At 44.4% G+C, this 26441-nt stretch overlaps 2 protein-coding genes and 1 long non-coding RNA gene across 12 annotated transcripts in view; 2 read left to right on the top strand and 1 right to left on the bottom strand.

The window, feature by feature from the left end:
• The window catches only part of shank3b (SH3 and multiple ankyrin repeat domains 3b), a 43506-nt gene extending 26714 nt beyond the window's left edge, over positions 1-16792 (top strand). For 3 of the 6 annotated variants that reach the window (XM_084346024.1, XM_084346025.1, XM_084346028.1), the window contains exons 17-27: positions 667-749; positions 2172-2296; positions 2371-2503; positions 2967-3047; positions 3178-3195; positions 3644-3774; positions 4153-4246; positions 4358-4966; positions 5193-5480; positions 5757-7053; positions 8762-16792. In XM_084346024.1, coding sequence (XP_084202150.1) covers positions 667-749; positions 2172-2296; positions 2371-2503; positions 2967-3047; positions 3178-3195; positions 3644-3774; positions 4153-4246; positions 4358-4966; positions 5193-5480; positions 5757-7053; positions 8762-9347 — 3445 coding nt within the window. In that variant the 3' untranslated portion in view covers positions 9348-16792. Of the gene's footprint in view, positions 1-666; positions 750-2171; positions 2297-2370; positions 2504-2966; positions 3048-3177; positions 3196-3643; positions 3775-4152; positions 4247-4357; positions 4967-5192; positions 5481-5756; positions 7054-7661; positions 7706-8761 lie in introns of all 6 variants that reach the window. The other 3 variants (XM_084346026.1, XM_084346027.1, XM_084346029.1) reach the window with 2 other exon arrangements.
• Positions 30-24567, bottom strand: LOC311252675. Of its 3 annotated transcripts, XR_014621565.1 has the most exons (9): positions 24514-24567; positions 24304-24406; positions 23408-23469; positions 23074-23119; positions 2922-3034; positions 2352-2487; positions 1634-1804; positions 1099-1188; positions 707-796 (listed from the first exon to the last, which is right to left on the bottom strand). It is a non-coding gene; the product is annotated as an uncharacterized lncRNA (long non-coding RNA). The 3 variants fall into 3 exon arrangements; XR_014621564.1 differs by lacking the exon at positions 707-796 and adding an exon at positions 30-139 and having other exon boundaries at positions 24304-24544; XR_014621566.1 differs by having other exon boundaries at positions 24304-24544.
• On the top strand, positions 17936-26219 carry tymp (thymidine phosphorylase). 3 transcript variants are annotated; one of them, XM_084346031.1, is made up of 10 exons: positions 17936-18359; positions 21436-21563; positions 21648-21850; positions 21946-22044; positions 22237-22366; positions 22535-22653; positions 22755-22917; positions 24554-24781; positions 25648-25788; positions 25861-26219. In XM_084346031.1, exons 2-10 carry the CDS (start codon positions 21446-21448, stop codon positions 26007-26009), a joined length of 1350 nt encoding a protein of 449 aa, XP_084202157.1. In that variant the 5' UTR covers positions 17936-18359; positions 21436-21445; the 3' UTR covers positions 26010-26219. The 3 variants fall into 3 exon arrangements, with proteins under 3 accessions (XP_084202157.1, XP_084202158.1, XP_084202156.1); XM_084346032.1 differs by lacking the exon at positions 17936-18359 and adding an exon at positions 20175-20779; XM_084346030.1 differs by lacking the exon at positions 17936-18359 and having other exon boundaries at positions 21298-21563.
• Positions 26220-26441: the final 222 nt, after the last annotated feature.

The raw sequence follows: 26441 nt of genomic DNA on the forward strand, positions 1-26441 counted from the left end.
AGATTAAATAATAAACTTTATTTGTCATGCACTTTTCAAATCATACTGTAGAAAGTTCTTTACAAAGAAATAAAAATAAGATTTATTTATACAAGCCAATATTACAAATCTGCCTCGAGGGGAAACAACATCTTCTGTCCTGAGAGAGAAACAGAAACAAAATGTCGACATCTGTGAAGAATATGGATACATGACCGAACAGAAACAGCAGCAGAGCTTCAACACTAAGAACAAAAATATGTATATACACAAACGTATACAGAATATAATATACACAACAACTTCTACACATATTTCAGGTTATTGTCGAGTGATTTCACCCTCCGGTCGTAAAGTTTGACCTGACAAGTTCAATCTAGATCTAACGACCTGTATTCAGTGGTTGAATGTAAAGTATTTAAGTGCAAATATATGTAACTTTATACTTCTACCTCACCACATCTCAGAGGCAAATAATGTACTTTATACTCCACTACATTATCTGACAGCTGTAGTTACTATAGTTTTCATACCCTTCTTGTCAGGTGTAAACACAGTGTGGTGTGAGTACTTTACTAAAGTAAAGGATCTGAGTAGTTCCTCCAACACTGACAGTGTGCATTTACTACACAATGACCCTCCTTCACTCTGAATGTGTTGTGATAAATGTATATTTGTGTGTTTTAGTGACTATGTGATCGAGGAGAAGACGGCCGTGCTGCAGAAGAGAGAGAGCGAGGGATTCGGCTTCGTCCTCAGAGGAGCTAAAGGTAGAAAGGAAGGATGGATGGATGGATGATGGAGGAGTGGTGGGTGTCTGGAGGTGTTGGGAAGAAAAAAGAAGGATATTTAAAACAGTGAAGTCTTCAGAGGCAGAGCAGTGAAACTCCTCACCGCCGCGGTGTTTCATAATAACGACAGATTCTTTCAGGAGGATTTCAGCCGCGATTTAAAAATACTAGAAACAGATTTGAATTTCTGTCGTATTTATCTTCACCCTGAATTTAAAAATGTTACTGTACTGATCTCCTCGGCGTTCCCCAGATAATCAAACAAACTGAGGGTTTGTGGACAGACATATACAGCAGCACAGAAACATGTAACTAACTCCAGTCAGACCTCCTCAGTTGGCCTCTTCATACTACGATTCCCATGATCCTCAGCTGTTGTTGCAATGGACAGGAAGTCAGTCAGAGGTGAGAATCTCAGCTGCAGCAAAAAAAGAGACGGCACGAATGAGAAGCAACAACGATAAAACTTCCAGCTCATAAATGTGATTCTTCCAGTGCTGGTTTATAGAAGATCGTCAGAGTTGCACTGCTGCTGGGACTGAACGGGTCAGGTTCTGAACATTATTTTCTTGTCTGCGTGCTCACAGCCTGAGGAGAGAAGCTGCTCTGTATACAGCAGAGGTCGTCTGTATAACTGGCTTATAACGCAACATTTTGGACCAAACCAAACTCCATTCAAAAATCTGGTGTTTTATGGTCGGGCCTTATTTTTTCACAGTATAAACTGTAGTTACATCATCACAAAGAGTCTTTTCTGATTCACTTTGATCGACAGGCTCAACCGGCACAAGTCATTCAGTCTGTAACATCATTAACTGACCTGTGATGAGGTGTTTGACACAGACGGACACGTATTGACTAACCTCTGGGATGACTTTTAGGCGTTGTGTTAGCAGCTTCTTCACTCGGTTCTGCCTGCTCTCATCTGTGACTGTGGAAACATTGCAGTGCCGGCAGAATTAACAGACTGGCTGAACTCACGTTGGTCGCAGCATCGCAGCCTCCTGGACAGACTGATGACTCCACGTGACGTTCTGCATGAATAACAGAACAAAGATTTTAATTTATTCTCAGAGTCAGACGTGAAAATGGTTTGGAGATAACAATGAAGAGCTAATGTGTCTGCTCTGCTCTGCGCTGTCTGAAGTGTTTTCATTTTGACCAGGTGACCTGCAGCTGTGACAAACAACAGAAGATTAAACACGTTTCATTTAAACTGCAGCGACCTCTCCCAACCTGGAGACGCTCTTTTGTTCTGATGATTTTACCCGTCTGACGTCCGCTCAAAACAGTCACCTCACAATGAGTTTGCAAATAATAAATACTCTGCCCCGAGAGGAAAGTTACATGTTGTTGGAGCGTCCATCTTTGATTTATTTTGTCTTTCTTCTCTGTTTAAAGCTGAGACCCCCATCGAGGAGTTCGCCCCCACCCCGGCGTTCCCCGCCCTGCAGTACCTGGAGTCGGTCGACCAGGGGGGCGTGGCCTGGAGGGCGGGGCTACGGACCGGAGACTTCCTCATAGAGGTAACAGTTGTCCTCTAACGTATGACGTCATTAGATCAACCTCTAGTGTCCTCACCTGTCTGTCTGCGGTCCAGGTGAACGGCGCCGACGTGGTGAAGGTGGGCCACCGGCAGGTCGTCTCTCTGATCCGTCAGGGAGGAAGTCGGCTGCTGATGAAGGTCGTTTCTGTTTCCAGAAAATCAGAATCCAACCTGATCAGGAAGAAAGGTTTCCTTTACTTTCTTTAATCTGTCTTCATGTTTTGTTCACAGATGATTCTCGTTTATTTCATTATTTGCTTAAATTAATAGAAGTTTACTCAAAGTAACGGTGCGTTTCATTTGGTCGCCTGTCGCTAAAACTTCCAGGAGAGTCAGAGAACGAGACTAAACATAACGTGAAGAAAACTTTTAAACATTATCTCATCTGTGAGTCGCGTCAGAGAAATCCCATGATCCCACGCTACTTGTTCTGTTTTGATTGAGACCCCTAGTGGCAGAAATGACAAACTGCACGCTGAACTACTTTCTTTAATAATTATTCTGCAGCTGAAATGAAGCTGAACTTCCTGAGACTTTGCTTCGCCATAAAATTACAAAAACAAACAAACAAACTGATTTCACTGTGTTATTGTGTTGGTCTGCACCGTGTTCACTCTCCAACTGTCATCTGATTGGTTGTTGTCTTGTAGCTCCACCCCCTCCAAAACGAGCACCCAGCACCTCGTTGACTCTTCGGTCCAAGTCCATGACCGCTGACCTGGAGGAGATAGGTAAAGCAAACACACACACACACACGCACACACACAGGCACACACGCACACACACACAGACACACACACAGCGTGCAGAGTTAAGTCAAACTGTAGGAGTGTGTGTTGTTGACCTTTGCTCTGTCTGCAGCCAGGAGGAGACGCATCGGTGAGTCACATGATGTTTGTTGTTGTCGTTTGTGTGTTTTCTTTGTTGTGATGTCACACTGCAGTGATGATGATGTCAGTCTCTTGGCATGACGTTGAACTGATGTTGCAATGATGCTGTTAAAGTGACGTAATAGCCGGGCCGTAGCTGACATCACTGAACACAGGTCATCACCAGTGGTGGAGGAAGTACTCGGATACTTTACTCAAGTAAAAATAATAATTTAGATTAAAATTATTAATATTAAACAATCAAAGATGTTTTCCATCAGATAGAGTCAGTGTGAAGTTAAACACACCTCAGTGTCTCTGCAGTCCTGCTGCGGCCCTGCTGACTGATGTCATGATGTGTCATGTTGTTGTTGTCGTGGTCTTGTTGTGACATCACGAGGCTGTGTCTCGTTATGTTTGTTTGTTTATCGTGTTCGTATGATGTCTCCTCCCTGCAGAGAAACTGGATGAGATGTTGGCCGTGGGTCAACAGGAAGTGGTCCTGAGGGCCCGCCCAACAGACGACTTCAGAGCAGCGACGGTGAAGCAGAGACCGACCAGCCGACGCATCACACAGGCTGAGATTAATGTGAGACGAGTGTTTAACAAACAAACATCTGAACGCATCGAGAGACTCGCTAAGGCAGCAGCTGCGTCTCCATCCAGGAATTAATCACATTTTAAGATTGATGGGAATCAATTTCACAAAAACAAGTTTTTAGGCTCGTTTGAGGTTTTTAACTTTTAAAAATTGTCTTTCACAGTTTGAATATTTGACTTTGATTTTTGTGTTGCATGCTCTTCTTCTGCGACTGGAGAATCGGCGTTTGTTTGCATTAATATTGACAGCTTTTGTAATTTAATGGCAGATACTGCTACACAAAATTATGATAAGTTTTACTGCAAGTTTCTACCATGTGTTCTCATGAACTGCAGCCTCATTATACATCTGTGTGTTTGTGTGCAGTCGCTGTTTGAGCGTCAGGGTCTGGTGCCGCCCACAGCTCCAGAGAAGAGCACCATGGCTTTACCCCGAGGAATGTCCAGAACCAAGAGCTTTGGTGAGACACGCACACATGAAACTGGTATTACTGATATTCTGGTGGTTTGTTTGGTTGCGTCTCGTGAGATGGTTTACCTTTATCTTAACGTCTCCATGGTCACCTCGGCAGGCACACCTGAGGATGACAGGATCTCGGCTCTGATCAACGAAAGTCGGTTTCCACGGAGCTCCTCACTGACGGACAGCTTCATCCCTCCTCCTCCTCAGCAAGCTCCACCTCCTCCTCCGTCTGCCTCCTCCACCTCCTCGCTCTTCCTCCTCGACTCTGGCCCTCCACCTTCCTTCCTTCCCCCTCCTCCCCCGGCTAGAGGGGAGGGGCTGACCCGGTCCAGCTTCAAGCCAGGGGCGGAGCCAAGGCTCCAGGAGCTCTCTGATTCGCCATCGAGGAGCCACGCCCACGCCGAGCGACAGAGGAAGGCGAGGTCGATGATCATCCTGCAGGACACGCCGCCGCCGCTGCAGCCTGACGCACACGCCGCTGCCACGCACACGCTGCACACCGCCACGCACACTGCAACACACACGCTTCACACCGCGACACACACCTCCACGCTCTCTCTCCACAGCACCAGCCCCGCCCTTGGTCACTCACCGCTGTCACGCCGCCGGGGACGACCAATAGAAAACCCTTATGCTAACGTGGGACAACAGGCTGCGCCTTCCAAGCCGCAGAGGAGGAAGTCACCTTTGTTGAAACAACTTCCTGTTGAGGAGCAGGGTTAGGACTGTTCAGACATGTTATCTTTCTGATTCTGTCGAGTTATATAAGCTTTGATTACATTTACAATAATTAACTTCCTTCATTGGTTGGAGACTAGTTAAATTAATGTTTCTTTCTTCTGCTTGCAGAAAAACATTTCCGTGTGCTCTAAATTAAGACACAATTCAAAGTTGCAGACAGCTGATTGTGACGTCTGTCAGCTGACTCGCTTGTTTTCTTTCAGGTCTTGGAATGAAAGATCACGATCCGACTAAACTGGAGATACCCGGCAGCCCCAGCAGGGCGGAGCTGTACCAGCAGCAGGTTCTTTCAGAGCGGGCTCGGGTTCAGGGCCGCAGGTCGTCCCTCTTCCTGTCTGTGGAGGGATCCGGCTCTGAGAACCAGGTGCCCCCCCTCCTCACTCAGAGCCATTCGATGGATGACCTTGGAGAGCTTCCTCCTCCAGCCCCGGTCCTGTCGCCCTCACCAACACCGCACACCTTCCTCCACCCGCTGACGGGGAAACCTCTAGGTAGGTCTGACAGTTGTTTGTTATAGTTCTGGTCCTGATGAGACCGGAGGACAGACTTCAGTATTAACCTTCTCTAAATCAGAGTGATTAAACCAGGACAGAACCTTTAGGTGGTCCAGAGTTAGGAGGGGCAGCAGACAATGTGGACTACAGAAGCAAAAGTAAACTGTCTGTTGCAGAGGAGATGTAGAGCAGCCTCTGCAGCGCCAACACTGATCAACCATGAATCCATCCATACTAAAACTTTCCTCCTTTAATCTCCTCTCCTCTCCTCAGACCCCTCCTCTCCACTCGCCCTGGCTCTCGCTGCACGAGAACGAGCGCTCACTGCTCGCACGCCGAGCCCAGAGCCTCGAATGAAACACGCATCTGCCTCCACCACGCCCATCCCCACCCCGGCTGCCAGCCCAGAGGGCAGACACAAGCGCACCCCTCTCACCACCCCGCAGAGCAGCCCCGAGCCACGGTCCAAACGCACCACCCCTCAGACGAGCCCCGAGCAGCGAACCAAGCGCACTACTCCCCAGACCAGTCCCGAGCTGAGGCATAAACGCATAACCCCGCCCTTGTTCCCTGACGGACAGGTGGAGCGTCCAGAGACAGAGGGAGGAGTGACATCACCTGCAGGCCCCTCCCCTGAGCGCTGGAAACCCACCCCCTTGCCAACGCTGTCCAATGAGACTCACGCTCTGATTGACAGGCGCAGGAGCCTCACAGTGGGCAGCTCGGAGGAGGAGGGCGGGGCTTACACAGTTACACTCCCACCGGCGTTGTTGTCATCCAGTGATGAGGAGACGAGGGAGGAGCTCCGCAGAATTGGCCTGGTAACTCCACCCCCTGCCTTCGCCGTTGCTCCCGCCCCTCCTCCCCCGTCCTCCCTCACCTTGTTGCCACGGCGAGGTGGGGAAGGAGGAGGAGGAAGTGGTCCTGATTCTATAGGTAGACAAGGAGATGAGGAGGAAGGAGGTAACGAACGGCTCCACGAGAGCTCCTCCTCCCCCAGCTCGCTCCCTCCCTCCATCACCCTGGCCTCCCCTCCTGCTCCATCTTCCCCCTCCTCCCCTCCTGCTGCTCATCCTTCCCCCTCCTCCCCCGCCACTTCCCCAATAGCTCTGAAGCCACGCCTTCGTTCACCTATCGGTCGAGGCCGCTCTTCTCTCCGGGATCCTCTCCTGAAGCAATCCTCAGACAGTGAGCTCCTCCCGTCTGCTGCGTCCTCCTCCTCCCCCTCCTCCCCACTCTGCTCCTCCCCCACCGGTGGCGGTGGCCGACAGCCGCGCTACCTGTTCCAGAGGAGGTCCAAGCTGTGGGGCGGCGGGGACGACCGGGACGAGCGACGGGGCCTCAGCCCAGATGAAGGGGGAGGCCGTCCGGCAGCACTGGGAGGTCAGGGTTCGGGGTCAGCCGTGGATCTGACCAGCCGCTCGGCATCGGCTCTGGAGCTGAGCGGCAGGGCGGGGTCTGGACTGGATCTCGCTAACCGGCTACAGCTGCTCAACAAAGACAGTCACTCTCTGGGGGAGGAGCCGAGTCCCCTGGACCCGGGCAGGAGGTCACCAGTAGGAGGTGCCAGGTACAACAAACTGCCTTACTACCGACCTGATGGGTGTGTGTGTGTGTTAGTGGTCGACCAAAGTCAACGCAGTCGTATATATTCATATTTTAAATGATTTTTTTTTCTCAGTTTTTTTTTAATGTAACACTAACGGGTCAAAATTTAACAATCTTTGGTATTTATTATTATAACAGTTGAACATTAGAGCTCCTCCTTTCAAGACGAGATAACTTTTGGTGAGAATAAACAAAACGATCTGATGGGGTGGAGGATTAATGTCTATTAGTCGACAATGAAAAACACGTACGGCTGCTGCGTATCTAACTGTGTCAACTTGTTTACTTTAGATTAAGAGGATTATTTATTATTTTCAGCAGAAGTGTCCTTTAAATGATGATGAATGACTCAATGTTTCCTCCAATCACAATGGTGACTACTCCCCCGTGTGGTCGGTGGAGGCTGCGCAGCCCTCGGCAACTACCGGAGCCAAGTTCAGCAGATAAATAGTTTGTTAAACGTCCTATTGGCACCGATCAATCGGCCAAATTGGTCGACCTCTAGTGTGTGTGTGTGTGTGTGTGTGTGTGTGCATATTGTAACCAAACCTGTTGTTTGTGTTGTTCCAGATGTTTGGACAGTGGAGAGACTAAATCGTAGGTTTTTATCTCTGGTAAACATTTCTCGTTATCGCTAAGAGATTCGCTAACAGCGAACTAACATGCACCTTCTTTGCCGATGACTAACTACTAAATGTCTTAAATTACTATTCATCCGTCTGTTGGCTTTAAGCCTTGGGATTGATCGTTTGATAAAAAGTAATTGTCCAATTAAAGCTTTGCAACCACGACAAGCAGAGGTTGCGTTAGACTCTCTTGTTGTCCGTCATTTTGACTGACGAGAAGAAATTTATCATAATTTCTGTTTAATTTTCATTTTTAATGATAGTGAGCCTATTTAATCTTCAAAAATACCTCAATCGCAATAAAATATACAGAACAAATGTACAGATTATGCATCAGTACTGTTCAGATTTTTCCATCATTATTAAAAAAGTCTGGTAACGAGGCCTGTCAAGCTTTGTGTCTTCAGCATGTTGTATGCGTGACACTCCTGTGCAATATTTCATAAAGACAGTTTGGAGAGTGGTGACCTTTTTGTTAACCTTTATCTTTATCTGCTCTGATGAAAGCTGCAAACAATAACATATCCAACATATCCATTAGCATCTCAGTAGCTAGCACAAACAGATAACTAGCTTCGCTGTGATATAAATATATTTATATCACAAATATATTTCTGTCTTCTACATCGATTATTGACTTTTTGCGTGGGACATGTTAGCTTTAGCATCGGTCCTTTACAAAAATATCATGAATGTATAGATTAGGGATGAGCGAGTAAACCATTATCTTTATGTACATCCGTTCTCAGAATTGCCGTGTTTTTAGCAAGAAGTGGTCGTTGGGTGCTTAAACTGATGTTGATCAGAAACTGGTATATTTATTAGGAAAGTATTTACATAACAGCCTCAAAAGTGTTTTGTTTCTTTTGTTCACTGCTGTTTAAAACCTGATGTTTATAAAATTACTATGAATTAAAAGTTAAACCTGCTGCAGTGGCTGAGGAGGGCGGGGCTTAACGAACCGTCAGTTAGCTCCATGTAGAAACATTAATAACTACGTTGAGTGACGTTTATGTAACATACAAACTGTCTGTTGTGTTGCAGGTTGTTCTCCAGTCTTGGTGAACTTCACACCATCTCCCAGCGAGGATTCGGCGCCAGCTACACCGTCCGACCAGGAAGCCGCTACCCTGTCACCCGCCGGAGCCCCTCCCCCTCTCCCTCCCCATCTGATAGGTCAATAGGGATCACCTCCTCCTGCTCTGAAAGGCCAGACCTGAGCTCAGGTCGCGGTCTCACCATCCTGAAGTCGTCCAGCCTCAGCCTCCCCTCAGAACCAAAGGAGGTTCGGTTTGTGATGAGAAGCGCCAGTGCACGAACCAGGTCCCGTTCACCCTCACCTTCACCCCACGCCTCCCCCTGCCCCTCCCCGGTCCTCAGCGGGCCCCTGCTGGCCCTGAGGCCATGGAGGCAGCGGCCCCTCAACTTGTGGAATAAATATGACGTGGGGGACTGGCTGGAGAGCGTGGGCCTGGCCGAACACCGCCAGCGCTTCCAGGAGCACGAGATCGAAGGCTCCCATCTCCCCGCGCTCACCAAAGATGACTACGTGGAGCTGGGCGTCACCAGACTGGGACACCGGATCAACATCGAGAGGGCACTCAGACAGCTGCTGGATGGTTCTACTTGACCCCTCACCTCTGACCACTAACCTCTAGACATCCTGAACTGTGACCTCATAACCCCTGACCTCTGGTCAGACACTAGGCCATCTCTTTGACTAGGATATCTTAGCAGTGACTGAATCTTTAGACCTTTGTACCAACATTGAGCCCAGCTCTCTGAGTGATCTCGGTGACATTTTGTCTGGTCAGCTCTTTGATCAGCCTTGAAGGACTGGTAGCACCAGCGTCTGTGTCCAGTGTTCAGCTTCAGGCTCGTTATAGACTCCAGGATATAGTCCGACCCGTCGTCTCATGCCTCGTGTTCACGCCGGACAAACGTTCAACCAAATCTTTCAAAAATAAAGACAACAAATGATCCACAGCCATCAAGAGTCTGCTGGACAGGGTGAAGCCAAACTCTCATACAATCACACAAACATTATCAAAAGCCGTCAAATGTTTGTGATTCACACCGTACTGTCCCTATTCAGGAGCGGTGAACGCCATATGCAATATTTTCACTATCAAATATCAAACAGCTGTTACGGCATCTTCGGGCTTTTAATTTGAAAAGAAAATGCGCGCAGAGCTGTCGCAGCAGCGGAGGCAAAACACGCTGATATTCAGGAGGTTACTACAGGTCACCTGGCCTGAGGTAGCGGCATGCACACATCGCTTTAACAAACACGGAGGACTCAAGAACACCAGCTCGCCAATTTAACAATATTTCAGCTTTCGAACAGGAGAAAATGGTGAGCACAGTAACTGGCTCAACCTCAGAGTCCAAGCTATCGAGCCACAATAATATCTTGTATCGTAATATTTGGGCAGGACAGTATCGTGATATAAGATTCTGGATGTAGCCTCAGCCTCATCGTGAGGAACGTCTGACCTTCAGAGCTGGAAATGCGACTTCAGGTGCGTTCCAGATGAAATTTGCGACCAGGAACAAATGTAACAACGTGATGTCACCATCCTGTGAATGACACTATACGAGTGTCAAACTGGCTGCAACACTTGCATTAAAATAAAATCCATTTTAACTCCAAGTTACTCCAAATCTGGATCTCTAGATTAACTAAACTGAACTCTGATCGACTGATCAGCAGCAAAGATATTTACTTTCAGACAGGATTAAAAAAACAAGATAATTATAATGTTTGATAATCTGTTAGCAGTGAATCGTTGGAAGGTTTGTCTATAAAAAGACAAGAAATAAGCGATTAATTAATAAATTGTTCCCAATATTTTTATCAACTTGTTAACCGATTAGCTAATCTGGAGTTTATTAAAGTGTCTGCACCTTAAACTTTTACCTAGTTTGCTAACATCCTGTTTAAATGAGCAAATACTGACGCAACGTAGCCGTTAAACAAATAATTTCCATTTTACGCTAGTTTTTATATATTCTCATCTAAATTCGGAGCAATATTTTGACTGTGCTGCTGAAGCTAGCTTCCACACAGCGCTCTACAGCGTTGCGTTAGCATATAGCACACTGGACACAGAGCTTCACTGCCAGTCTGAACAGGTGAAGGGACATTGATCAAAGAGCTGATCAGACAAACTGAAGACAAACGCGATGAGACGGGTCGTTTCCTTCGTGCCATTCTGCTTCCCCAGACGAGTTTAGCTGGACTTTTGCGAGCAGCGCTGGACGATTAGCGAGCTACCGTGACAACAGGAGATTAGCTGAGGATGTTTCCGTCCTTCCACAGAAAGTTCTTGTGACTTCTCTTTTGTTTTGTTTCTGTTTTCCAAATATCACTCATGAAGAATTTGTGTTTCTTTTGAGTTCGTATCTTAATACCGATCATTTAGAGTTTATGAATAACAAGTAATAATAATGTGGTGGTGATGACTTACAGAGTTTATAATAGTTTGGAAAATGATTTTGAGTTCCTTATGATTTGACAATGAGTTGAATTTCCAGGTCGTTTCGGTGATTGTGTTGGAATTCATGATGATTTGTCAATGAGTGTGACCTTGTGCTGATGTGCTGTGTTTCAGGGAGAGCTGCAGCAGAGCTCCAACTGTAAACCTCTCTGGTTTAACCTGCTTACTGAGGGCTTACTGTACATGGTGCTATCTGTTTAAAGCCATCTGTACAGAAAATACCTTCCTCCTCCCCTCTACACCCTCCACACACCGACACCTGAATCTATTAGGTCAACCCCTCGAACTGAACTCCACTGTTTTATTCACAAGTTAATCAATCAAGTGTGGCTGTACCTGCCATAACCCGCCAGGAACAGGCCATATATGGAGTTTCCTCCCTGCCATATTGGGGATTTCTTCCCTGCCATATGTGGAGTTTCCTCCAGACCATATATAGACTTTGTACAGAGTTTAAAACGGGACATTAAAGTTTACTGCACGTTCACGTGAAGTCACAAAGTCTGTGTTCAGATTTGAGACGCGGTCAAACTGAAATTCCTTCCCAATTAATTTAATCTGATAAACTACAGGTGAGAACGCGTTGCTGCCTTAAAAGCCTCGAACATTTTCAGTTGTTTGAACTTTGACCCGTGAAATTGGTTCTCCAGTGTCCTGACGCCTAATTTAGGAAATATAGTTTATTTTGGCTCCAGGTGCATCCAAACATTTCACTGGTCGCACCTGAAATTCAGCAGTTTACTTTTTAAACAACTGAGGTTATTTCTACGGAAGTGAAGATGTTTTATTTTCTGGTGATCCATTTTCTAAGTCTGATCTGAATTGTTTTCTCTCCTGTGTTTGACTCGAGAACTGGTGGAAGAAAAGTTTTGCCTGAATAATCTTTTTATGTTCCTTCATTTCTTTTCTCATTTCATTTCTGAAAACAGTGAAAAATTCAATTTTTTCTACTCGCTTTCACACATAAAACAACAAAAGTCCTTCATGTGTAAAACAGAGTGAACTTTTTCTTCATCAGTTTCACACATGAAGGACTTTTGTTGAAACATTTGTGAAAACAGGTGAAAAAAAAAAATCCTCAAGACAAATTTTTTTTCTTTGTGTGTGACACGGAGTATAAATATTTTCCCCCGGGAGAATTATTTTTAATTTAAAATGTTTTTTTTTTTAATGTGTGAAACAGTGAAAAAAACAAAACATTTCAGGATTTTTATTTTTTTTTTTTCACTCCGTCTCACACATGAATAAAAGAAAAATGTTTTTCATGTGTGAAAAAAAGGAAAACAATTTTCACTTTGTTTCCCACGAAAAAGAAAATTCTCCTAAAAAACAAAACAAAACAAAAAACTCACTCAGTTGTTTGGTGACGAGTGACATTTTTTTTTTTTCATGTTTTCACAGAAATAATTTTGATCACCAGAAAAAAAACGTTCACTTGAGAAACAACCCGACAGTCCGTCATCTTCAGTAAATATCTCTTACAGTCGACTCAAGTCAGATTTATTCATTCAGCCCAAAGTCAAAAATCACAGTTTGCCTCAACATACAGCGTCTCACCCCCCCCCCCACACACACACACACCAACACACACACACACACCGCTGTCAGACCAGCTTCACCACAGTGTGACAGACAAATATCCCGTCTGACCACATTTTTAACATTAACGTGCAAAATTCTTCAAAAACGTCCCTCCTTTGTCCGTCTAACAGAGACGGACAAGAAGACTTCTCCAGAGACAAGTCCAGGATGTGTTAGCCAAGCTTAGCACAAAGACAAACTGTAAAAACACACCTTCCAACAGAGACTCGTCTGATGTTGGATCCTGTTTGCTTAGCGAGCTGAACACGGTCCAAACCCACCATGAGGACGATGCTAGCTGCTGCTGAAGCTAACATGTCCCATCATTATTTCGTTGCCTTTCTCTGTCAGGACACGTCCCACGAACAAGACGTCTCTGAAGTTTATTTCACCTCTTTCCTCTAAACTGAAGTTAGGAAGCCGAGTTGATAACGAGCCGTTGGCTCTGGAGGGATGTTTGCCGTCGCTGCTACAGCTCCCTCTCTTAGTTTTAATTTCCTACAGTAAACGTGTGCTGATCCGACCCAATCCACCCGACATGTCCCAGTCTCTCCTCCTCGATTCCCCTCTGAAGCACAATCAACGTCACAGTGCCTGTTTCCACGACGACAAACGTTCTGCGTTTATCCAGCTTTTCTCAGACTTCGGTACCTGAACACGAGCCGGGCCACAATCATGAATCCCAAAGTTGTAAAGTTCACGGTGTCGTCCTACGGGAACGAGTATCAGCCGCCCGCGGCAGAGCACAGAGGTGTCGAATGTATAGTCTATGTACAGCACATTACAGTAGACTCTATAGTCTGTATAATATATATTACCATAGGATGATGTAGCTATAGTGTAATATGTAAAGTATAGTAGACAATAAAATGTAAAAAGTAATATTTTGGTAGACTGTAGTCTATAAAGTCTTTATCCAGGTGTGATATTCAGTCTTTGTAAACTGCTACACGTCACGTTTCACAGAGAAGTGAAGAAAAGATCACAATGTGTAAAAACATGTCCAGGTGTGTCTTTAAAGAGTAACGCAAAACAACACAACACTCATCCGAGTTAATGAATTAAACTACAGTCACTTAATCAGTTTATTCTGGTCCGAGTCTACAGAGCCACAGTCCAACAGTCCTCACACGAGCCCTGCAGCGTCCTGACGCTTCACCTCGTGCTTAGGTTCAGGAAAACAGGCTAGTTTGGGTTTAAATAACTAAATTACTTACGGAGCTGCACAACATATCATTTCTGCACTGACGTCATAACGTGCACGTCAGGTGAGGTGAATTAATTCAGCACCTTCACATTTTAGACATTTTTTATGTCTAAGCAGCGTTAAAGCTCGACGTGAAGATCGCAGCGCTTCATGAATATCAACGTTGTCGGCGTTCATTCGTTGTGATCCGCAGTGACCTCGGCTCACTGTGACATCACGAGCATCGGCTCCGTAGATATAGAAACGTAGATGTTAGATCAGCCAGTAGACGAACACAGTGTGGACTGAGAGGACTGAAATGCCTCCAGCTGCACACAGAGGTTCATGATGAACAAACATGACTGTAGTGATCCACCTGTCAAACACCTGTGTGGCTGTTAACACTGAGTGAATATCACATGCAGCAGATATATACTGTATGTAGAGTATATATTATAATGGACTATAGTCTACTGTACAGTCCTCCACAGAACGAGACGTGGGCTGTCGCTTTCTCTGCAGTGTAACAATACGAATCATTGATGGAGAGGTCATGTGACCTCTTAACCTCTGACCTCAGGTCCCCACCGGGAGTCCCTCCGTACACTAACATAGACGTGAGGTCACTCACTTGTTGTCGGATTTCTCAGCCAATCAGAAACACAGCCAGCAAACCTGCTGCTAAACATCTCATCAGTGAGGTGAAGCGAGGACAGTGATGTTCCTCCACCGGGGAAAGTAGATCCTTCTTTGTATAACGCTGCCTGAAGTGTCCTGATTCAGAAACATACGCTCGTCTGGTTCTGAGGTGGAGCAGCTACAGGAGCAGGAAGCTCAGAGGCGCTGCCTTACGTTAGCATGCTAGTTAAACACTTAAAGGAGCAGTTCAACCAAAATGAAAATTCAGTCATTATCTCCTAAACAACTGAGGCAGCTGTGGTCTACAGGAAAACATCAGGTGGCTCCATACAGCTCGTCTGCTGTGATCCAAGTCTCCAGAACTCAGGAACCCAAACTGATCTGAGAAGACCATTTCAGACTGGGTGCATGCTAACACTTTTAGCTTGGCAGCTAATGTGAGCATATCTGCTTAAAACAGGCTGTAAACGTCTTCTCAGATCAGTTTGTGATCTCACGGCTTCTGGAGACTTTGACTGTTTTGTTTCAGTTGATGATTTTCATTTATGGGTGAACTATTCCTTTAATAACCAAGCTAACTTGAGAGGGTCTGCTAGCAACACTTCCTGCTAAAAGGTTGAGTAAAAACTTGTCAACAAATTCAAAGTGTAGGTTCTTGTTTCCTAAAAATTAATGCAAGACTGTTCACATTAATAAACCTGCAGAGAGTACAAACAATAATATTTTTACAAAAAACTACCATGCTAATCAAGTTTATTGCTAGTAATTAGCCTACTAATGCTCATCACCAACGTTTTTCAACAAAATGGAAGCTACCGGTGTTGCTAGCTGTTTTGTCTTGTGGGCCCATAAAGACCCTTCAGCATCGTATGATTATTTATTTTCTGTATTGGGACACTTCGTGGTGCAGGATTGTCTTTTTTTCTACCATCATTAACCAAACTTTATGGTCTAACTGAAGCTAAATGTATGCTAGCTAATGCAACAGCTGAAAATGACGTTCATATAAATCACTACTGATTGGTTTTGGAGATGTTTCCCCAAAGAGAAAAACATGTTGCTAATTAGCAGTGGTCGAAAGTAAGGGAACACGCCATGCTAGTTCTGCTAGCGTTATGCTAGTTTATCTACTACTTCACTACATTTATGTTAAGTATGCTAGTTAACATTAGCTCATTGTTCACCCACTACAGCATTAAAGAAACACTTACATATTATTAAGCAGTACGACACTGATAGTAGCCACGAGTACTTTTACTTTTTATACTTTAAGTACCTTTTGTTTGTTGTTGCTTTTGTAACTTTTACTTAAAAAAGATGCAATATTTAAGAATTAGCCTTGAATTCATACTCCAAATAAATAGGAGGCAGCAGATCATGACAGTCACCACTAAATGTAGCTCCAGTTAGCTTAGTTAGCTGTGCAGCTAGCAGTTGTAACTTGGAGCGCCAGTGTAGTGTTGGTGTTTACATCGCTATGGGAGCTTTGGACCCGCACGGGCTAGCTCGTTAGCATGCTAACTTCAGTAGATATCTTAGCAACACAGACGTCATAAAGTCAAAACTGTATTTTTCCAGTGTTTGAGTAAAGTTCTTACATATTGCACCTTTAAGTAACTTTTAAAAGCCGGACTCTAACTTGTAATAGAGTATTTTTATAAGTAACTGATTAGATTTCTTCTTCCACCACTGCTAATTAAAAGTGATCATGAGATGGAAACAAAATGGCCGTTCAGTCTGCGCATTAACAAAAGGGCAGAACCAGACCGATCGTATAAAGATGGAGTAAAGAGCCAAAATGGCTGCCACTGCTCATCTGACAGTGTTGACCGACTTCATGGCGACGCCTCAGCTTCCTGCTGATTGGCTGAGAATCCTGGCTTTCTAACCTGCGTGTGAAACCTTCCTCCTCCTCCTGATATTCACCTGGTTATAATGGTTTTATGGTTACCCTCCTCCTCTTCCTCCTCCTCCTCCTCCTCCTCCTTTCTAGCTTCCTCTTTTTACAGTATGTTTGTAGTTTCTTCTGGAGTGAGTGGCGTGTGTGTACTTCTAGTTTTTTTCTTCTTCCCTTTTCTAAAGACTAAAGAGCACACAATGACAACCGATGAGCTCTGCAACGCAACAGATTGTAATCTTTATAATAAACTGTCATTTATTACGAAGTTACCGCTCTGCCTTCACGTGTGGTTCTTTCACAATAAGAGTCAACGGGTTTATGACCTCTGACCTCGTTTGGACACTGAAGTTAATGACTGACGAGCTTCACCTTCTCCTGAATAACAGACTTCAATGTTGGACACATGATGATGTTACTGTCTGAAGGAGCAGTCTGAGATTTTGGGAAAAGTTTCCTCGATGGTTAAATGAGAAATCGATCTCATCTCTGTACGGTGGATATGAAGCTACAGCCAGCAGCTGGTTAGCTTAGCTTAGCTTAGCTTAGAGACAAAGGGAATTTGCTGCCGTCAACTTCAGAATAAACATTTATTAACTAAAATCAATAAAGTTGACGATGTAAAACATTAAATATGCGTCTCTTTTGTACCGTTTTAACTGAAATGTTAAAAGTTGTTTTTTGTTTTGTTGGTTTTAAACGCTTGCGGCTGCTCAGAGGAAAGAGTCAGCGCCGTCTCTCATTGGTCAGCTGGAGTCTCCATGGATACAAGCAGCCCAGCTGATCTCTCTACATGAGTCTGATGGTGATCAATAATCAATAAAGATGATGACAACCGCTTTGTTTGAAAAAAAAAAGTCAGGCTCAGTCATCATCTCCTGATGATGTAAAGTCAGGCTCAGCCATCGTCTCCTCCTGATGATATAAAGTCAGGCTCAGTCATCGTCTCCTCCTGATGATATAAGGTCAGGCTCAGCCATCATCTCCTCTGATGATATAAAGTCAGGCTCAGTCATCATCTCCTCCTGATGATATAAAGTCAGGCTCAGCCATCATCTCCTTCTGATGATATAAAGTCAGGCTCAGTCATCGTCTCCTCCTGATGATATAAAGTCAGGCTCAGTCATCATCTCCTCCTGATGATATAAAGTCAGGCTCAGTCATCATCTCCTCCTGATGATATAAAGTCAGGCTCAGTCATCGTCTCCTCCTGATGATATAAAGTCAGGCTCAGTCATCGTCTCCTCCTGATGATATAAAGTCAGGCTCAGCCATCATCTCTGGTTCAACACTGATGGACAGCTGACAGAGTTCACTGTAGATGAACACATTTAAATATACGTATAATTTTACTTTAACCTGATGTACATGTAGCATCAGATACTTTTACTCGAGTACTGTTTGTACGGGGGACTTTCACTTCTACCAGTATTTCTTCAGACACTGTGTAATAATGATCCGTCATGTGATCACGAGCAGCCGCTCTAAATGACTCTGTAGGACTGAAACACTCGTTGATCAGAGACGAGTTTGTTTCAGGACTCTGAGCTCGTTTAGACGTGAAGTTTAACTCTCAGCTTGAAGTCTGTAGGAGAATGTTGTGAGACAGGTCGAATGTTTCACACAGACGGACAGACAGACGCACAGACAGACGCAGCAGCTCAACAGGATTTTTGGGTCTTTGTGGACATTCAGTAAACCGGAGCTGCGACCTGATTGGCTGTTCACCTCCTCCTCCTCCCTGCTCTCTCTGATTGGCCGGTGGACTGTTGACCTGGTGCTGTTTTATGATGAGCTGAAGGGTCAACGGCACTTTTTGGACTGAAAACACCAGAACAGGTAGGCTGCTCAGAGTGTGTGTGTGTGTGTGTGTGTGTGTGTTACTGACGTTGTCAGGATAAAATTAAAAGCCTGGCTCGTGTGTTTTCATCGTTAAAACAATATTGTTTCTGTGGTTTTATTGTTTGTTAATCAGTGATAGAAAGTAACTAAGTACATTGACTCAAGTATTGTACTTTTACTCCACTACATCTGTCTCTTTGTGATAAACTGAAGGACGACGTGTTGAGAAACATTTTACTGCAACATCGATACTTTTACTTTTCACACTGAAGTATATTCTGCTGAAACTGTTTATAAGTAACGTTTGATTGATAAGGTGTAAAAGTATTCATCTTGAGGTATTAATCCTGCTCCAGTGTTGTAAAAAGTACTCAACAGTCATACTAAAGTAAAGATACGGTGTTAAAATATTACTTTGGTAAAAGTGAAAGTAGTACAAATATATCATACATATATTTACAGGGATGTATACTGTAGTTGTACTCGGTCGACTGATTATCTGAATCGTTTTTAATCCGACTGCAGATAAAATAAATTTTAAAATGTTCTCATGTGGCTCAGATGTAGAATGTAATCTGCAAAGCAACTTGTAACTGAAGTAATCAAATAAATGTAGTGGAGTAAAAAGTTCAGTATTTGCCTGCAGAATGTAGTGAAGTATAAAGTAATCAAGTTAATTACAAGTACCTCAAAATTGTTCCTGAGTAAATGTACTTAGTTACATTCCCTCTGTGGTTACTTTGACCTCTCAGGTGTTCAGGTCGTGTGTTAATGATCCGTGCTGGAGGATCGTTACTGATCCGCAAGATTCTGCAGCATTAAAACATAAAACAAAGACCATTAGACTGTAACGGCGCCGGTTCTGCAGAATCATGTGACGGGACGATAAAACAAACGTTTCACGTGTTGGACCAGAAACTACAGTGAGACTTAAGTTAAACATTTGTTGTTTGTGGCAACGAAAACTAGAACAGCTACCAGCGCTGACCGGGCCTCCAGGAGCAGCGCCGGGCTTTGAAAGCCAGTTTTCACGTGACGCGCTGCGGCCCAAAGACTTTTCCAGTAAGCTAACATCGTGATAGAAGCGTCTGTAAAACGGTGGATCATTTTATTTTAGACATGACTCGTCTCACTGTCAGAACTGAAGCCAGCAGGTTCAGTAAAATGTAGAAAGTCTAGAAGAGCCAGAAGATTTCATTATTTCATGTCTAGTCAAGTTAGCCGGGCGCTAAACAGGAAGTTAGCCGGCTCAGTCGAGGGAACGCCCCCGGGTCGTTTCATACCCGGAGAGCCGAGCTGCAAACTGGGCTCCTCCTCCAACGCTGTGTCCAGGTCTAATGTAACGTCCTGCGAGCTAACCGCTAACAAAGCTAAACACACATCAGGACTCAGAGTGTTAAACTGTGAACTGCAGCTGAATGTGCCGACACGAGCTTCACTTCTGATTGGACCTTTAATGCCCGTTTGAAGGTGAAACACTGCCCCCTACTGGACCGGAGTTTAGTCGTCAGGACTGAGAATCAAACTGCTGCTGATCGGCCGTCTGGAGGCGGGAAAAAGACGGATTACACAAAATTGGCATCAAATAAAGTCCAAAATCATTCAGGGATCAGTATCAGAGTCGAGGTATGTGATCGGTACCAGTTCTGACATGTTTTAACTTCAGCCGAGAAACAAACTGAACCAGACTTCCTGTTTCTCTTAAATGATTCATGAGGGGTCCTGATGCAACTTTTTGTTTTATATCATTGAGCAACAATATTATTTCAAGTTTTGTGTGTTTCCATCAGACCTGTCGCAATCTGTCAGTACGTGTTCGACCTGTTCTTGGTCGGTCCAGTACGAAGCTTCTTTATTCTACACGAGTGTTTGATTTAAAAAGAGTGAATAAGAGTCGTGAAGCTGAGAAAAGTTCAGAGGTGAACAGACGTTAAAGGCTAAACTAACGTGACATTAAAGTAAAGACAACGTTTTGATTTTGGGACGGTTCAGATCAGCTTCAGTCCGGCGAGCTGCTGTAACTGTGTCTTCACTTCCCTCCTTCATCGGTCTGTTTCGATCTGGTTCTGTCTGGTTCTGACTTCCTGTGCCGAGTATTAAAAGAACAGACGGCTGCTGACTCAAACAAACTAAGTTTAAGTTCAGTAAATGTGGGCAGACACAGCTTCACTGCTCTGAGGCCTGATTAACTTGTTCACAGTAAATCAAGTCCTGTCCTGCCTCCTCACACCGCTCAGCCTAAAGTTAACATTCATCTCATGCTTCAGGCAAACAAACCAGCAGCGCTGATCACTGACTGAAGTGAAGCTGCTCACACGGCTGTCGGCTTCTCAGTGGATTCCTTCGTCAGGATTTCCATCCAGACTCAGTGCACCGACTTCAATCTCATTTTGAAAGTGATGGATTATTCAGCACAAGTACAATGTTTATTTTTCTTTAATAGTCAAATGCTCTGTGACACTGAACTGAAGATCTTTGGACAAAACAAGACATCTGAGGAAACGCTGACCGACAACAACAACTTTTTGTCGTGTTGGTGATTAAAAGGCCAGTGGAGGGAGAGCCGACCACAGATACAGGAAGTGTTGACACCACAGCGCAGCTCGTAGTGGGTCATCTGAGTTATAGACAACTCTTTGTGTGGATGCCACACACCACATACCACCACACCCACATGTATCTGTGGGGACGTGCCGGATAAACGTTTTATTTCTTATAAATACTTCACAATAAAAGTCCTCCGTTATTTAGATATTTAAAGGAAATATGTGCAGCGCGGTTCGACTCTGTAAGGAGACAAGTGGCGGTCTGTCGGCTGCCAGTCTGTTAGCTGCCGGTCTGTTAGCTGCCGGTCTGTTAGCTGCCGGTCTGTCAGCTGCCGGTCTGTTAGCTGCCGGTCGGTCAGCTGCCGGTCTGTTAGCTGCCGGTCTGTCAGCTGCCGGTCGGTCAGCTGCCGGTCGGTCAGCAGTGATCGATGTTATTTGCTCCATGTCAGTGTTTTATGTGACAGCTGATCAGTGTGTGTTACTGTTGTGATAAACGTTCATTCATTCACTTGTTTTTGTTTCTCCAGACTGACGGGGATGCTGTCGATCCCAGAGCTGATCAAGAAGAAGAGAGATGGAGGAGCACTCAGTGATGAAGACGTCAAAACCTTCATCCAGGCTGTGACTTATGAAACCATCCAGGAGGGTCAGATAGGTAAACACAAGGAAACTCTCCTGACATCAAACCGTCCAGCACGTCCCGTCAGCTGCTGTATCTAAACCTCTGCTGTGTGCTCAGGCGCCATGCTGATGGCCATCTGGCAGAAGGGAATGATCAACTCAGAGATCGAGACCCTGACCAGGGAGATGATGTCATCAGGGGAGGTGTTGTCATGGCCAAAGGAGTGGGCGGGGCTTGTTGTGGACAAACACTCGACAGGAGGGGTGGGAGATAAAGTGAGTCTGGTGTTAGCGCCTGCGCTAGCTGCCTGTGGCTGTAAGGTAAACACACCTGCACACACACACACGTCATACCTGCCGTCAGAGTCATTAACTCGATGATGTCATAACCTCAGGTGACCTCATGTGTCTGACAGGTGCCTATGATCAGTGGGCGGGGCTTGGCTCACACAGGAGGAACTCTGGATAAACTGGAATCAATTCCAGGATTCAACATCAACCAATCAGCAGCTAAGGTGACAAACGGCTCACCTTGACAATATAATGTCCCAACCAATGTGTTTCTGAGCCGATCACGAGAATCAGACAGGTGGATCAATAAAACCAAGAAGCCAACGTCCTCAAACGTCCATCAAAGAATCATTTCCTGTCCTCCAGACATCTGAACTGTGTTTGTGATTAACAGTTTAATATCGATGTTTTCGCAGATCCTGGAGATCATGACCTCAGTGGGCTGTTGCATTGTGGGTCAGACGGAGCTGTTGGTTCCTGCAGATCGAGTCCTGTACGCTCTGCGGGACGCCACCAGCACCGTGGACAGCCTGCCACTGATTGCTGGTACTGAACCATGTGCTCATTTTATTTTATCGTTTCTCCGTACAGCGCGCAATTAAAAGTAATTGCACCACAGTTAGCTCGCAGCTAATTAGCATCTGTTGTCCCCGGCTGAGATAAACACAGTCCGACTCATTAAACGTGAATTTGAACTTGTTGTTGTTGTTTCAGGTTCTATCATCTCAAAGAAAGGTGCCGAGTCTCTGACTGCTCTGGTTCTGGATGTGAAGTTTGGACGAGCTGCTCTGTACAAAGACCTGGACAGTGCTAAAGAGCTAGCACAGTTATTAGTAAGTGAATCAAACGTTATTCATATCAAGATTATCTGATTTACTGTAGAACCAGCTGGACGATGGTGGTGATGATGACGATGATGGTGGTGTTATTTCAGGTGAGTGTAGGAAACGGCCTGGGCATGCGTACAGGGGCGGTGCTCAGCTGTATGGACGGTACGATTGGTCGGTGTGTGGGAAACAGTGTGGAGGTGATGGAGTCTCTGGAGACGCTGAAGGGGAGAGGACCTGACGACCTGATGGAGCTGGTCACAACTCTGGGTAACGACGTTAATCTGAACCCTGAAGTCTCTTTACTGTCTGAGTAAAGTTTAATGTTATTAGAGGGAAATTAAAGCTGTTTTTTAGACGACTATATTAATCAAACTCAAGTTTGTCAGACTCTGATCTAAAATTAAATATGAACGTCAAACTTACCACATTTCTCCAGAGTCCGAGGTGACGTGTTCTGTCTTTCTTTTGTCTGAAACCCAAAAATATTCAGTTTAATTTCACAGACGACAAGAAAAGCAGGAAAAATCTTACAACTGAGACACTGGAGTAAGAAAACATGAAACATCTTTGCTTGAACAATGAATTAAACGATTGATTGACTGATAACAAGACAATTCAAGCTCAACATCTTCGACAGTACTTCAGTATGATGACAACAGGGCTGCAACAAGCCATTATTGTCAAAGTTGATTTTTTAAATAACAGATTTGTTGTTTGGTCAATAAAATGTCTGAAAATGGTGAAAACTGTTGCTCACCGTCTCTCAGAGTCCAGGATGACGTCTTCAAATGACTCGTTTGTCCAAAGATCTCCAGTTTACTGTCAGAGAGGGAAGAAAATATTCACATTTAACAAACTGGAATCAGAATTATGACTTTCTTTAGGAAGTGACTCAAACTGAATAATTGATTATTAAAATAGTTGGCGATTAATTTAATAGTTGACAGCTAATCGATTACTTGTTGCACCTCCACGTATCAGTAAACAAGGAAAAGCTCAAATCCTCACCAGGCAGCTGCAGAGAAGCTTCGAGACGTTTTACTTAAAAATGTACAAATAATTATCAAAATAAAACTAAAATATTGTCTCATGTTTTTAGAAAATAATCTCAGTTACAGCTTCTTCTTGTTGTATTGTTTCTACATTATATTTACATGATATGTTTTAACTGTTGTTAGCTCTGTTGGTAAAACTTTAATAAAAAAATTTAATAATAGCTGACATTTAATAAACCAAATGATCAGCTACTGGCTCTCAACTAACTGTGAAATAATTGGCAGATTAATCAATATAAAGTAATGATTACTTACAGTCCTTAAATAGTTGTAAATTCATCAATTAACTCCTCTTTTAGCTGTAAATGTTATTAAATGTGGCGGCTGGACTCAGAATCACCACCGAGCAACGTTAGCTTATAAACTCACTCAGGTCATTAGCAGCTAGCTTAGCAGTACAAGCTAATGTTAGCATGTTTCGCTTCTGTAACCGTCACAAACTGACGAACAACAACAGAAACACAATAAAACACATCGAGAGAAACTTAGTGATTAATATCGGGAACTGTTTCTGTGTGACGACTGTTTGTTTTATCTACAACAAACATTATTGAGCTAGCTCGCTACTGACGCGACGTTAGCTACATCTGTTGTTTACCTGTGTGAGGAGCTCCCGCACCAAACTCCATTCACATTTCACACAATTAACAGCAGGTGCCGCCGGAGGTGAGTAGTTCAGGAAACCCGGGGAAGTGGAAAATCTGCAGCAAAAACAGAGAGCCGATGGCGAGTTCAAAGGGCGGGAAATCTGAAACTACAACATTAAATTAATAAAAAGAAGAAGAATGGAGCATCAACTTCTTCTCACAAATGTAAGTAAGTAAGAAGCGTTGTTGCTGTTTCTGTAGGCGGTGTGTTGCTGATGATGACCGGCCTGGTGTCTGACGAATCAGAAGGCAGGAAAAAGATTTGTGATGCTGTGATTGGTGGAGCTGCTCTGTCCAAGTTCCAGGCCATGATGGAGGCTCAGGGCGTGGCCAATCAGACGGCTCGGTCGCTGTGCTCCGCCCACACAGATGCCTACAGAGTCCTGAGGAGATCAGAGCATCAGCTGGAGCTGGAGACCTCCGAGGAGGGTCAGACCGCTCACCTTCTTCATCTTCTGACAGATGATCCATCATCACCAACATGATCGATTAGTTCTGTTGATTGTTATTAATCACTGTATCAGAGACCAAAGATCATGTCGTGCTGTTGCATTCAAGGACGCTCTAAAAAGTGGTGGAAAGTGTAGCACTGACAGACAAATGAGTAACAAATAAGGATTTATAAGATGTAACAATAAACATCAGCATTAATATTATATATGTATTAACATAAACAGTATTTATTTACTTGTACTACATAATAAAACCATAGTATGCTGAAGTACATACTTAGGTATCTGTTACTAACTTATACTCCTACTCGCATACTTAGATTGTATTTATTTAAGTACTTTCTCTCCATCATATGTCTTAATTTATTAACATGTATTTTAACTAATATATCATTTTATTTAAAGTGACTATGAGGAACTTTTCAGTGTTTATTAAACAGTCTCTGGTTCCTCTGATGGTTATAAATGACCTGTAACAGCGAACAGACTGTTTTTATATAGTTGTTATTACTGTCTGTGCTCGGGTCCGATCACATGTATCACATATAAAATCACTTATAAATACATGACCTCATCACGATCCATCCTGCCGTCGCTCTGCCACTCACTTCCAAAATAAATGCTCGCGCCACCAAAGATCCTTACACAGCAGGCGCTGGTGTCGTACCGCTTTTGTCCACAGGGGGCGCAAGAACCAACAAAACCTGAAAGTTCCTCGTAGTCACTTTAAGTTCTTGTATGTTTACTAACATACGGAGCGAAACCTGATGATAAAGATTGTTAACAATGATGGATAATCAATGATAAAAGTCTCCCTCTCTCCCCCCCCTCTCTCTCTCTCAGGTGTGGTTCTGGACGTGGACGGGTTGGTTTTAGCTGAAGTTCTTCATAAACTGGGGGCGGGACGATCGAAGGCCGGAGAACCTGTCAATCACAGTGTAGGGGCGGAGCTACTGGTGTCACTGGGTCAGAGGGTCAAGAAAGGTGAGACACTGATGATGACGATGATGATGGTGAGTTCAGGGACAGTCTCCTGATTATTTGCTGTATTTCCAGGCGTCTCCTGGTTGCGGCTCCATTACGAGGCTCCGGCTCCGACTCCAGACCAGATCAGTCGGTTACAGATTGCTCTGACTCTGGGAACCAACGACACACGAACACAACAGAAACACACTCTGGTGAAAGAGCTGCTGCTTCCTCACTAACACGTCGTGATGCTTTCATGGACTTTGATGACCGTCATGTTTTGAGCGTTCGCTCAGACCTGCAGTGTTTACAACCCAGCGCTGATGAGACAGAATATAAAATGTTCATGATAATAATGTAAACCAGGGAGAATTAATCTGTGATAAAGGGCATGAATGTTTTCTAATTGCTGCTGTTCTGCTTCCTGCTGAGATGAATAAAAGATTTGATTTGAAACTTCTCTTTTCCTGAGTTTGTGGGTGGTCCTGAACGCAACATGTTTGTTAGCCACTTTATTTTGTCAGTGTTTAAGTAGAAGCAGCATCAGTGCAGCGTCACTGTGGACAGACAGACACTGAGGATGCTGTGAAGTGTTGATATTAATATAGGTTATAGATATTTATAGGTATTAAACGCAGGACTATTTCTGGACTGCAGTATTTTGTTGTACT

Source organism: Pagrus pagrus, assembly GCF_965226575.1.
Source record: "Pagrus pagrus genome assembly, chromosome: 23".
In the NCBI taxonomy this organism is placed as follows: Eukaryota; Metazoa; Chordata; class Actinopteri; order Spariformes; family Sparidae; genus Pagrus; species Pagrus pagrus.

Bases quoted from the DNA above. Each gene is read 5' to 3' on its own strand.
- tymp (XM_084346031.1), top strand. From the start codon at position 21,446: ATGCTGTCGATCCCAGAGCTGATCAAGAAGAAGAGAGATGGAGGAGCA. The intron at 22,367-22,534 runs GTACTGAACCAT...TTGTTGTTTCAG, and splicing joins CAGCCTGCCACTGATTGCTG to GTTCTATCATCTCAAAGAAA. The intron at 25,789-25,860 runs GTGAGACACTGA...CTGTATTTCCAG, and splicing joins GGGTCAGAGGGTCAAGAAAG to GCGTCTCCTGGTTGCGGCTC.